Source organism: Bemisia tabaci, chromosome 1 (genome assembly GCF_918797505.1).
Source record: "Bemisia tabaci chromosome 1, PGI_BMITA_v3".
Classification (NCBI taxonomy): domain Eukaryota; kingdom Metazoa; phylum Arthropoda; class Insecta; order Hemiptera; family Aleyrodidae; genus Bemisia; species Bemisia tabaci.
Window position 1 is genome coordinate 10016220 of NC_092793.1, and position 13751 is coordinate 10029970.

Sequence of the window (13751 nt, forward strand, 5' to 3'; positions counted from 1 at the left end):
CCTCAGTTTAGCGCAGACTCCTGAATTTTCTGCTACCAAGCTCGAAGAGGTCATGAAAACATTAGCAGCTTAATGCTGAATTTAACGCTTGTTGGCTAAGAAACTCCAACACATCGAAATATTGGATTGATTTTTGGTCTGAAACACTTACTCTCAAAGAAGTTTCATTGAATGTTTGGCGATGCAAAGATTAGATCAAGGACTCGAAATGTTTCCCCTATCTCAGACATTCTTTGTTTGATCTAAGCTACATCGGCCTAACTGCATTAGAGGTTGCGTCATTTCTTTTTAGGGTTTCTTTTATTGATAGAAAAGTAATGATCATTCTGAAAAGCATTCTCAAAATTCTTGAGTATATTCTTCATGAGCCAGGAAAAATATACAGTGAGTTTCAAGGCAGAATGGTGTTCGGTTCTCTAAAAAAGAAATAAAACTTGAGAGAAAATTGGGCAACATGAAATGCGGTTCAGCTGTTTCCGTTTAAAGCTATCCAATGGAAGTGCAAACCTTCGCAACAGATGGATCTTCCTTGAATTTCTTGGGCTCTGGTGGTCCATCGTGCTCCTTCTTGAACATTCCAGGTTCAAATCCGATCGGTTCATTGTTCCCAGTGATTCCAGGGAGAGACACGGAACTATCTGAGAAGTAACCGGACTTTCGGTGACTCTCTGCTATTGGTTCAGCCTGGAAAAATTATTACACAGCTATTTATTTTTAATGCAGTCAAAAATACTTACAGGAATTGGGTGATTGTACTAAACATAGCTGTAGCACAGATTTCTTTTTTTGAAAATTGTTTTCCATTAGTGCATGAAACAAGTAGCAAAAGCTACCTGCTGAGGGGCGCCGCCCCCCCAGACCCCCCCTCTCAAATTATATATGTGAGACTTTGAGTATCATAGAAGTCGTGCGGCGACATGCCGAATGAAATGCCACAATTAAAATTATTGGATCAGATGATGAGCTGATAAAAGCCTTACCTAGTAATTTGGGAACATTTCTGACACAGTTTGGTTGCTTTAACTACCACTTTGATTTGCGAAATACAAATCGTTTTCACTTCGTATGTAGTTAAATTTGATTTTGACAGACTTAGTTTCTGATGGATTCAAATTCATAATATACATTTAGGTTCCAGGGAAAGAAAAATGGAGATGAGGACACTTCACATGAATATAGATTGTTTAAAAATAAATAATCCGAAGAAGTGATGGAATAAATGATAATTGTTTACTAAAGTAAATACTATACCTAGGATTCATAGGAATTTTAAATAAAATCCCACCCATCACTAAAATAACCCATGTGTATATACTCGTGGTGCCTGCTCTCGGCTCGATTTCGCCGAATGGAATTCTTTATCATCGCGGTTGTCCTTGTTGCGTACAGGAGGAAATGAAGGCGCGCTCGCAGTAGCGAGAAGCAGACGCGCCAGGTTGCTTGCGACGCGTGAATGTAGCTTAACCTCCACAGATTAACAAACCGTCGAGCAGCCACGCGAAAAGTCCTATACCTACATAGAGAAAAAAAGGAGGTATTTGCATCTTGAGGTTTGTTTACCCTGTGACGTAGGTCTGTACAACCTGGCCAGCGAAATCCGAAATTCGAACTATGAAAAATTGACCATAATTTCCGATTTTCCGAGGTGTAAAATACGCAACTCAGCAGGAGAAAGAAAGAAAAATCGATTCGATATTTCTGGAGATAAATGTATGGATACGGACGATATATCAACGTTGAAATATCGATACAATATTTTGGTCTAAAATATCGATAGTCTGTGGCGCGGAGCGTCTTTGGGAGGGGAGGGGGAGGGGGGTTGGGCGCGTAGACGATAGAATATCGCACCCGAACTGAGCCTTAAGGCTCGAAACGCTGATCAATGTTCCCACAAAAATGACGCGGCGCAACGGCTGCAGCCACGCCGGAGCGTGACTGTAAGAGGAGGAAGGGGGGAGGGAGGGCCCCCTTCGGCCCTGAGCAGACCGACGAAAGTAATAAAAAGCGAGAGTAATAAAAACAAAAAACTCAAGTTTACACGTGCAGAGCTCGAGGCATTGGAGCCAAATTGGTCTGTTTGTTATTTAGGGATAGTGTCCTAGCCTAAGTTTATTTAAAAAACAATTAAATAAGAGGAAGGATTTCAACCTTGAAAAATGTCTCCGGGACCACGACAGCCCGATGTGACCCTGGGATCGTCAGTATTGGTGAGCACAGTTACAGAGATGGACCATTTTTTTTAGGGAGCAAACAAATCAAAATTTGAGCCTTAAGTTGGTCGCAACCATATCCGGAAGTCGTTACAGTGACATTTTTGTGCAATATGCTTCTGTGGAAAGTGCAATACTTAATGAATACTTTTGACAAATCGTGTTTTTTTCCGGTTTGCGCTTCAAACGTGATTTATTTGTGGAGTGTAATACGTTCCTTTTTGAATTGAAAAACTCGTCAGATGCATTAGATAATCGAGTACAGCATCTCTCTCTCATTTCTTAACGCAGGGGCGGCAAATTTTGCATTTTTTTAAAATGTAGGTTAAAAAAAATCGGATTCAGAAAAAAAAAATTACAAACGAGAAAGCGTCTTTCGGTGACACAAGAGACAGCACTTTTAATTAGTCGAGTTAAGAGAGAAACTAAACACGCAATTTGGCATGGAGCGGTGCAGCAGTGATGATGAGGACTTGAGATAGAAAGGAGAAGCCCTCAGCGCGGCGCACGGTGAATCGAGTCAATGAGAGAGGTCGGAAAAAATTTGGGAACTTAAAACGCTCATAACTCCGTTTATACAAGAATCTATTGTTCTGCAAGCGGTTCCACTGGTTTTCTCGTGATATTTTCTTCCAGTATCACCCCTTGAACTTTAAAATGTGACGAAATAAACATCAACATTAGCAGTTTTTTGTCAAAAATTTCATGTCCGACCCCTCTAATTGACTCAATCCACTGTGCGGCGATCGGCGTGAAACGCATAGCGCCTAAAAGACTGTAGGAATACTTCACGCATTGCGCCAAACACAGTGCGGTCAGCGCGGCGCGGCGGCGGAAGTTAAAATTATTAAGGTGATTCGTCAAGCTCAAGTGACGTGGTCGAACTGGCATGCGATATATCGCATCTTTCAGGTAAAAAATTTCGGCAGATTTTGAATTTTCAGCAAAAAAAAGGACGATAGCCCCTGCGCATGAGCCTAAAGAATCATTCTAAACCCAAAAATCTGCAAAATTCAGAGAAATGAAAGCAGGATAGTGTTTGGAAAAAAAACCTCGCACTCGATACAGAAATCGATAGCTGAATCGAATGCGAGGTTTTCTTCCAAACACTATCCTGCTTTCATTTCTCTGAATTTTGCAGATTTTTGGGTTTAAAATGATTCTTTAGGCTCATGCGCAGGGGCTATCGTCCTTTTTTTGCTGAAAATTCAAAATCTGCCGAGATTCTTGACCTAAAAGATGCGATATATCGCATGCCAGTTCGACCACTTCTTTTGAGCTTGACGAATCACCTTAAACCACATTTATGTTTGTTCTTGCATAATTTTTACCTTCATTTCTTACAAATGGAAGGCCTTGTTCACACATATGTAGATAGGTTTACGGAACTTAACTTTCACGCAAAGTTCCGCGCGAACTTTTGCTAGTAGTGAGGGGCATAGTGTCCTTTCTTTTAATTTTTCTTGTTTTGCCGGTTGAAAATGCGGGTGTGATCCCTGCGAAACGTCCCGGGTTTCTTATTATATTTTATGTGTTTCTTTTTATTATTTGCGTCCTTAGTCCCGTTTTAAGTTGTTTCTCTGTTACTGTTTCGGGCCGATTAAGTTGTTTTTTATTGATGTTTCGAAACGAATGAGAAGGGGGCGGCAAAATACAGGTGGCCCATAGGCAGCAAGTAGGTAAATCCGGCCCATGGGCGGCAAGTAGGTAAATCCGGCCCTGTTTTTTAAATGAATTTTGAGTCAAATTTACGTGAGAAATTGATTTACCAAGATTATTTTTTCTTAATTAAAATTAACTTTCTTTTTAATACAGTTTTTACGTAAATACATTTGTTCGTAATTTCCAATACTTTTTACGAAATTTTTATGTTAATTAATTGTTATGTAAATTTGACTTCCTTTTCCGACTTTTTTCTTTTTTCGCGTTTTTCTGTGACTTTTAACAATTTTAGACTTTCTTTCCTTACTCTAGTAAGGATCTAGTCGTCAGAATCTATCCTGAACGACAACTTACATTCATGGAAAATAAAGCTTTAAATGTTCCTGACCATTTTTTACCATCCAAACTCACTAGAACACATTGTACAGGTATATGAAAAATTTGAAGAGCATCGCTGTCAAAAGCTAAGTTCTCCTTCAATTTAGCTCTTTTTGTATGGTCTACAGGTAAGGACAAAACTAACTGTTTTTTCTAAACGCGTACTGTTTTTTATTCATAAAATTTGAAAGTCTCAATGAAAGCAAAGCTATGTCCAATCACAGCTATAAAGGTATTTTTATTTTGAGACTGCACATCCCAACTTCTCCCACTTTTTCAGCCGAACTATTTTTTTTTTTTGGGCTAGATTTTGGTTGGTGCAGTAATGCTGATGGTTATTTTTACGAGGGGTGTCCCAAAAGAAACCGGACTTTTGTCATAGAAGGCGAACCGAGCGTCGTAATGAAGTTTTCTTGGGCTTGTTTGAAAGCTGATAAGCTACTGAAGATGCTTGTTTTTACAGAATGCAAACATTGGTCTTGGTAAGGAAACTACACGCTTTGGAATAAAGGAAAGTCAAACTCGAGTTGCGATTTTTGTCTTTATTTCAAGAAAAATTTAGATACAACTTTAAAAAAACCCAGGTTTTAAGTTAAAAACTTCGTTGCAATCTTATTCAAATGCTTAAAAATAAGGAAATCAACATTTTAAGCAGCTTACCAAGTCATCACCTATCCCCTTCAAAATACTCGCCAGCTTTGTCGATGCATTTTTGCCACCGTTTCTTCAATTGGGAGAAACACTGTTGGAAATCCTCAGGTTTGAATGATCGCAATTCCTTCAAGGTGTTCTCTTGAATTTCCGGAATGGTTTGAAAACGTCGACCTTTCAAGGTAGATTTAAGTCGTGAAGAAAAAATCACACGGAGCCAGGTCAGGTGAATAGAGGGGATGAGGGAGGACACTCATGGCATTCTTTGCACAAAATTCGCGAATTTGGAGGGATGCTTGGGCAGGTGCGTTATCGTGATGCAGAAACCAGGAATTCTCTCTCCAAAGCTCGGGCCTTTTTCTGCGGACATTTTCGCGTAATCGTCTCAGAACACCATTGTAATATTCTCGGTTGACGGTTTCACCTTGAAGGAATTGCGATCATTCAAACCTGCGGATTTTCAACAGTGTTTCTCCCGATTGAAGAAACGGTGGCAAAAATGCATCGACAAAGCTGGCGAATATTTTGAAGGGGATAGGTGATGACTTGGTAAGCTGCTTAAAATGTTGATTTCCTTATTTTTAAGCATTTGAATAAGAGAGCAACGAAGTTTTTAACTTAAAACCTGGTTTTTTTTTTAAGTTGTATCTAAATTTTTCTTGAAATAAAGACAAAAATCCAAACTCGAGTTTGACTTTCCTTTATTCCAAAGCGTGTAGTTTCCTTACCAAGACCAATGTTTGCATTCTGTAAAAACAAGCATCTTCAGTAGCTTATCAGCTTTCAAACAAGCCCAAGAAAACTTCATTACGACGCTCTGTTCGCCATCTATGACAAAAGTCCGGTTTCTTTTGGGACAGCCCTCATAGAAGACTATGATGGTGAAACCTAAATTTTCCAATGATATTTTATCAGCATAGTAAACTCAACCACGACTTCAATCATAAATAATTCCATTTAGCGAAATCAAGCTGAAAGGCACAAGTAAGGGTTCATGAAAGTTGAAGTCATAGCTCAACATTATAGGGTAGGTTCAAGTAACTTTTAACGTATTTTAGACTTTTTTTCTTACCGTAGACCCTGAAAAAACAACTTAAATTCAAGGAAATAAAGCCTTAAATGTTCATACCCATTTTTAAATGTCAGAATCACTAGACCACATTATATTCATGATAAATTTGAAGAATATCGCTGTGAAAAGTTGAGTTTTCCGTAGATTTAGCACTTTCCGTATGGTCTTTAAGGTAATGACAAAAAGTGCTAAATGAAGGAGAACTCAACTTTTGACAGCGATATTCTTTAAATTCATCATGAATATAATGTGGTCTAGTGAGTTCCGACAGTTAAAAAATGGTTATGAACATTGAAAACTCGCTAAGGAAAAAAATTCTAAAACTTGTTTGAACCAACCCTATAATATTCTCCACAGGATTCACTTTCAGACAGTAATAATTAATCAACATAAACATCAACCATTACTGATAAATCATCAAAGATCCTATTGGCGAAATTCAGCCAAAAAGCACCAGTTTGGAGTCTTGACATTTTGGCCACCGTTGGTTGCTTATTTACGCTATTAAACTGTGACTCGATGATAAAGAATGCCATAGGGCGACATTCCACCGAAAGTACCCGTGTGGGTTCTTTACATTATGGTCACAGTTGATTGCTAAACGCTACCAAACCATGGCTAAATGATCAGAAATTCCTTTTGGCGACACATGTTAACACTCTTTGAACATCTGAGGTATGAGTTCTGGAAATTTTGGCTATACTTGGTTGCTAAACGCTACTTAACAGTAAATGTTCAACAGTGACTTGATGATAAAGAATGCCATAGGGCGACATTCCACCGAAAGGTACCCGTGTGGGGTTCTTTACATTATGGTCACAGTTGATTGCTGAACGCTACCAAACCATGGCTAAATGATCAGAAATTCCATTTGGCGACACATGTTAACACTCTTTGAACATCTGAGGTATGAGTTCTGGAAATTTTGGCTATACTTGGTTGCTAAACGCTACTTAACAGTAAATGTTCAACAGTGACTTGATGATAAAGAATGCCATAGGGCGACATTCCACCGAAAGGTACCCGTGTGGGTTCTTTACATTATGGTCACAGTTGATTGCTAAACGCTACCAAACCATGGCTAAATGATCAGAAATTCCATTTGGCGACACATGTTAACACTCTTTGAACATCTGAGGTATGAGTTCTGGAAATTTTGGCTATACTTGGTTGCTAAACGCTACTTAACAGTAAATGTTCAACAGTGACTTGATGATAAAGAATGCCATAGGGCGACATTCCACCGAAAGGTACCCGTGTGGGTTCTTTACATTATGGTCACAGTTGATTGCTGAACGCTACCAAACCATGGCTAAATGATCAGAAATTCCATTTGGCGACACATGTTAACACTCTTTGAACATCTGAGGTATGAGTTCTGGAAATTTTGGCTATACTTGGTTGCTAAACGCTACTTAACAGTAAATGTTCAACAGTGACTTGATGATAAAGAATGCCATAGGGCGACATTCCACCGAAAGGTACCCGTGTGGGTTCTTTACATTATGGTCACAGTTGATTGCTAAACGCTACCAAACCATGGCTAAATGATCAGAAATTCCATTTGGCGACACATGTTAACACTCTTTGAACATCTGAGGTATGAGTTCTGGAAATTTTGGCTATACTTGGTTGCTAAACGCTACTTAACAGTAAATGTTCAACAGTGACTTGATGATAAAGAATGCCATAGGGCGACATTCCACGAAAGGTACCCGTGTGGGTTCTTTACATTATGGTCACAGTTGATTGCTAAACGCTACCAAACCATGCCTAAATGATCAGAAATTCCATTTGGCGACACATGTTAACACTCTTTTGAACATCTGAGGTATGAGTTCTGGAAATTTTGGCTATACTTGGTTGCTAAACGCTACTTAACAGTAAATGTTCAACAGTGACTTGATGATAAAGAATGCCATAGGGCGACATTCCACCGAAAGGTACCCGTGTGGGTTCTTTACATTATGGTCACAGTTGATTGCTGAACGCTACCAAACCATGGCTAAATGATCAGAAATTCCATTTGGCATAATGGAGATGTTGCATATGTGAGGAATTTGCGATTTGACTGTTGAATCTTGTGTAAAAAAGTCACGAGAAACACGATGGTGCCACTGGTTTTCTCTGAAATCATCTCCCAAGCTCAAAAAAAAGCACTCAAGTTGAGGCCAAAATGGAGGGAATATCCCACCCTACCCTGAGAGTCAAAGCCTAGATCAAGACCTATTCTCCATGCAAAGATAGGGAGCTAATACTTTGACAGGGCTACCAATTTATCTGGGGACTCCAAAACTGAATACACGGCAACCCTGCTAATGTATTTGCTCCCTATCTTTGTATGGAGAGTTTGTCTTCATGTAGACGTGGACTCTCAGGGTAGGGTGGGATATCCCCTCCATTTTGGCCTCAACTTGAGAGGTTTTTTTGAGCATGGAAGATGATTTCAGAGAAAACCAGTGGCACCATTGTGTTCCTCGCGAACTTTTATACAAGAATCAACAGTCGAATTGCAAATTCCTCGCACATGTAACATCTCCATTGGGCCAAAATGCACCGATATCAATACCTCATATGTTACTTGGTTCCTCGAAAATTCTCCTCTTGGACTTAGCCTAAAAGTGTGAACACTTTTTAGCCTCCGCGAAACCTAGAGTCTATACGGCTTCGCCGCACGACTAAAAAGCAGGAATACCTGCATTTTAATATTTTTTATTTAATCAAAAGCTTGCTAAAAAAATGACTCTTAAAGTCGCCAAAAAGCTAGCCTATTTTGAATAGAAATAAATGGTACCAACAGATTCTGTGACGTCATATAAAATATTGACCGCTGTATATACTTTCATTTGCATTTGTTTATTTATCTTTCTGTTGCATTTGCAGCAAGAGGTTGAGTATCCCAACTATGCTTGCGATGCCATCGCTATTTGAACTATCTTATACCCGTGTAATCATGAAAATAACTCTTCTGTGTACCAAGTATTTTATTCTTCTTAACTTATTGCAACTTGCCAAGGTTGCTAAAGCATCTTGGTTGCAGTTTGTAGTGTTTACAGCACTGAATAGGGCGTGCTGTGTATTCACAAAGTTATTCAGCAGCAGCAGAATTTCTATACCTTAATTTTCGATTTGTCATCTCCCGCAATGACTTCCACAGTTGCAACTCCAAGGTCATCACCAGCCACAAGCTCTAGTTCTTTCACTGGTGAGGGCCGCTTTGAAACCAAACAGCGAGGGCTCAGCTGGAGGTATAATCGAACTCTGCTAAAAAAAATTAGAAAAAGGCAAGAATTAGTAATCAAACTTAAAACTAACACTCATTTATTTTTATTCAGATATTTGCCAGTTTTCCGTATTGTTCTTTTCAAATTTAGTTTATCGCTGGCCAAATTGCGAAACCACATATCTCCATGGGGATGTTTCAAATGCCCCCTCCTCTTTTATTCTATTTTAAAAAAAAGAAACAAAGCCAACTTTCCAGCTTGAAATTTGTACAAAATATTCTGCTAAGAGAGAGGAAAAATCAAGAAAGCTTTCGAGGAGTTACGTTGACTATTTTTCAACAGAAAAAATAAAGTATGATAGGAAGTTTGCAATGTTGTAAACAGAGATATGTCGTTTCACACTTTGGCCATCGATATTCAATCTTTAAGTAAAGGATAAAAAGTAAACTTACTACGCAGACATATGAATACTTTCAAGCGTCATGATACAATCAAAGATGTTACCTCTAAGGAAAAAGAAACTGAAATGCAATGGGGTGGTTGCGTGAAATTTTTTTACTTCAATTTCTAAAATTTTGAGGTCTACTGAGTATTGAGGTATTTTTTAAAAAAATTTCCGGTCGCCGGATTTTTGAGAAAAAGCTCCTCAAAGTCAAAAGCCATTTGAAACGGGTCTTTTCCTGCGCTTCAAAACTGGGACTTTGTGACGTCACATGGTATACACCAAGGTTCGCCCATGTTCGCCCTATGTCAAATACGTGTAAATATGGTCTTTTCAAAAATTCGCGAAAAATCGATTTTTATGTCTAGACTTGATTTCTTTGCATCAATGAAAATTTTAGGATTTGATTAATAATTTCAAAACAATTTTGAAAGCTCTCCATCATGATTTCTTAGTGAAAAAGGGAGTTGAAATAGAGCTTTTCGCGTATCTTCTGCCGCTGCCGAGAGCCGTGCGGTCCGTCGGATTTGGGTGCGCCCGAACTGCTTCGGCAGAGTTCGTGCGTTGTAGCCAATCATAGCTCAAATTGGGCTCTCTAGGCGCTGGTGGCGCCGGTGACCAAAAATCGCAACAACACCATAACACAGACTTGTTCTTATCACTTTTCTGATCTCAACTAGCGCTGTGTTTGAGTTTATGATCAAAATACGGTTCTGAACACCTTTTGGCATGATTTCCGACAGTATTTTCTGAGGAAAAAAGATAATTTAGACACTTTAAATGGCACAACAGATCATACTTCGGCTCAGTAAACACACGGTCGTGATATGGATGATGGCGGTGGGCGGGGCCTAGTATACCAACTGGCGTCATAGCCAATGGAAATTGTTTATTTCTTACTGTGATTTTGCGACTTTTTATCGAGCTTTTACGAAGCTTTCCACTCAATTTCAAAACCTGCAAATACGAAAAACGGCTTTTTCGCGAAAAGTTCTGCCAGAAACAGTCATCAAATCTAAAATCCCAGCTGCATGCAACTACCCCATTTTATTGGTATTAACTTGATAAGAGAGTTCCTTGGTTTCTTTTTTCCCCCTCCATGGCAAAATTTCACAAGGTAATTAAAATCTACTTAATTTCAACTTGGGTGAATATTTACTTCAAATTCATGATGATGAGTTGGACTTTTTTGGGGTTGAATAAAGGCCAAATCCGGGTGCTGTAAACAATGAGGTCTCCTCCTTCCGTACAGAGCAAAGTATAAGTCAACAAGGCTGCACCTCATCCTTGAGTCATGAGACAACATTCCACTAGAACAAAACATTAAATCCTTGAGACAAAAACCAAACTGGAAAAAAACTGAGAAAACTTTCTTCTAGTTGAATTACGAGGTCATGACGGGTTATATGTTTACGCAAAGACACTAAACTTGGAACACAAGCTCACCTTAGAAGCAAAAATCAATCCCCAACTTAAAAAATTCATCACATAACTATAAAAGCACTCTAAAAATTTAAAAGCTTCAATCCAAAATAATAATGGCAAAATGTTTATAATCTATGTTCTAGACATAAATGTGCTTGAATCAGCCCTTATTTAGCCAAATCTGTAAAGATCAAAAAAAAAGTGTGAGATATACAATCCCTCCGATCAAAGCCCTGTGCAGGTCCTTACAAGGTTCCACAGTTGCTCCTCAAAAATTTGTTATTTTTGACTGCAAATATTAAAAAAGTTGAACACCACGTGTATTCTTGATTTAATAAATAAAACATGATTTTGATTGCGATTTCAGACTTTAAGCACAACCCTGCTGATTATAGAATAGTGGCTTACTTAAATTGATTCCACAATCGATTAGCTAGGTCTGGGATATCTAATCGATGCTTGCCAGCCATGCGCTGGAATGGAGGATTGTCGCAAAGCATTTGCACCAACTCAAACCTCACACCAGGATCAGGGTCTTCATCGATCATGTCCAGGAGGTATTCAAGGTCGCTCCAACGTCCATCCAAAACAGTGAAGTCAACCAAACATTCCAAGGCAGCAAGTCGGACATCTATTTACAGAGAAAAATATACAAAGAGATGGAGAGAGATAAGTTGGACTAAGAAATATCCAATTATGATACCTATAATACAACTCTATGACTTCTTAGCCCCTGACTGCTGTGCAATTATTATTGCTTAACCTCATGAGATTCAAATGTTTTTTTCCCCTTTCTTTTTCTTTTTTCATCCCTATGAAAATTCAGATGAAACAGGTCTCATAACATTTTCGGTTTCGTTTTGCAAACCAATTAAAATATGTTGATCACAGCAATTTACAACATGCATCAATCTAATGAATAGCAGTGCCATAGGAGTGTTGATTTTGCCAACCTGCAATAGAGGCAACTGTCGCATGGAACCACAACGATGAGACAGGAATTATCACCGCCAAACACTTAAGGCCAACACAGTGACTAACCAACTGGAAGATTCTTTTCTAAAGACCGAAAAAGGGGAGAAAAATATCTCTTTAGGATCATGTTCAACCATATGTTAACACCTTTGCTCCTCATGGTCTACTAAATTATTATCGATTTTTTTAAATTCATTTTTTGTAAATTTTTAATAGTAAAATTAACCTCTTTACTTCTCAAAATTCCTTCTGCTTCATCAATTTAGAATATTTATTACAAGGTGGTTTTGTGGCCAAAACCAGAGAAAAAACTAATGAATTCAGTAAACTCGACAAAAAAGAATCCTAGGGTAAAACAAAAAATAGAATTTCATGACACTTACCTATGAAATTCCCATAGGCCGCATATTTTTTGAAAAGGGAAGGATTGCTGGGTAGGTGACCAAACTTCTGAAGTTTGCGTATGGCTCTGAGACAAGCGCAAGAAACTGTATACTTATAACAGGGCAGTAACTTTTCAAGATTCAAATGCCTTGTAATTTCCTCTAGCACTAATTTAGTGTCTCCCGACAAAGATTCAGATGTTATTTCACTCCTGAAAACCAAACATTTTGTTAAGTTCAAATTTTTCTCAAGATCTTAGATAAATAAAAAAGTTATCAAAAAAATGATGTGACATATCTTCACTTAGGCAGGTGAAAGTAGCTGAAAGAGACATTCGCAAAGAATAGGAACAGATTAATTGGATTGCTTTTAACAGAGATCTAGCTCTATTTCAGGGTTTTTAAAATTGTGAAATTTATTCTTTGCTTTAAAAAATACGGAACATATGTACATTGATAAAATTTACTTGATTGTTTTATTTCGGAATGAAAAATTTCTTAACAGAAAAACAAAAACTTTTGTATTTATCATTCTAGGCATTTTTTCAGCGAAGAACAAACGTGCACGAATTTAAAACATTGTAATTAAGCAGGTTCCCTCCTGTTTAATGAGATCTGATTTAATGTTATGATTTTTCTTTAGTTAACCTGTGAGACACATTAGTTCCATGATTACACATCAATGGGGACTTTACCGCAGTGGGTGCTACTATTGGATATGATCCACTTATGTATGTTCAAATTCTTCAGTTTATGTTCATTCAGTAGGAACCTATTTTAACCTAAATTACGTCCTATTTTTGATAGATCTGAAAGGCGATGACAACTGAATTGTTAACTACTTTTTCTGGCGAAAAAAACAAAATCTGAAAAATGTTTTTACTCAATTGATGCAATACACTGAGTGTTGGTTTGACCAAGTCAAGAACCTGGAGCAAATCACCTTTCATTAAAAGATTAATGATGCCAATGATTTCACATTCAAACAGTCTTTATGGTCATTCAAAGCTGCAAAATAAAGACAATCAAGAGCCAAAAAAAGTATTAAACACACCCTGATGATGCCAAGACAGATATGACAGGTGTGACGGTGTTACCGAGGGCCTCAATGAGAGCTGCCCGGTAATAATTATCCGAGAACCTATTTTTGCTGTTGTCATTATACTTGAACAAGTCCAGAAGAAACCTGAGAACCTCTGGAGGACAGATATTGTGAGAAGTTCGCAAGCCCGCCATTGCAACAGGGATGATCTGCAGGAGTAAAAATTGGAAAATTATTGATGAAGCAGAGGAAAATTTTCTTATTTTTTTAATGTAGGTACTTAAAAA

The 13751-nt window shown here is 38.1% G+C and overlaps 1 protein-coding gene across 1 annotated transcript in view; it reads right to left on the reverse strand.

Annotated features, from left to right (window-relative positions):
• Positions 1-13751, reverse strand: part of Taf2 (TATA-box binding protein associated factor 2) — a 28006-nt gene that overhangs the window by 2096 nt on the left and 12159 nt on the right. The window contains exons 13-19 of the mRNA XM_072306579.1: positions 13477-13673; positions 12423-12634; positions 11473-11695; positions 10799-10949; positions 9600-9619; positions 9090-9237; positions 508-684 (exon numbers count right to left, since the gene is read on the reverse strand). Of these exons, the coding sequence (XP_072162680.1) occupies positions 508-684; positions 9090-9237; positions 9600-9619; positions 10799-10949; positions 11473-11695; positions 12423-12634; positions 13477-13673 (1128 nt within the window). The remainder of the gene's footprint in view (positions 1-507; positions 685-9089; positions 9238-9599; positions 9620-10798; positions 10950-11472; positions 11696-12422; positions 12635-13476; positions 13674-13751) is intronic.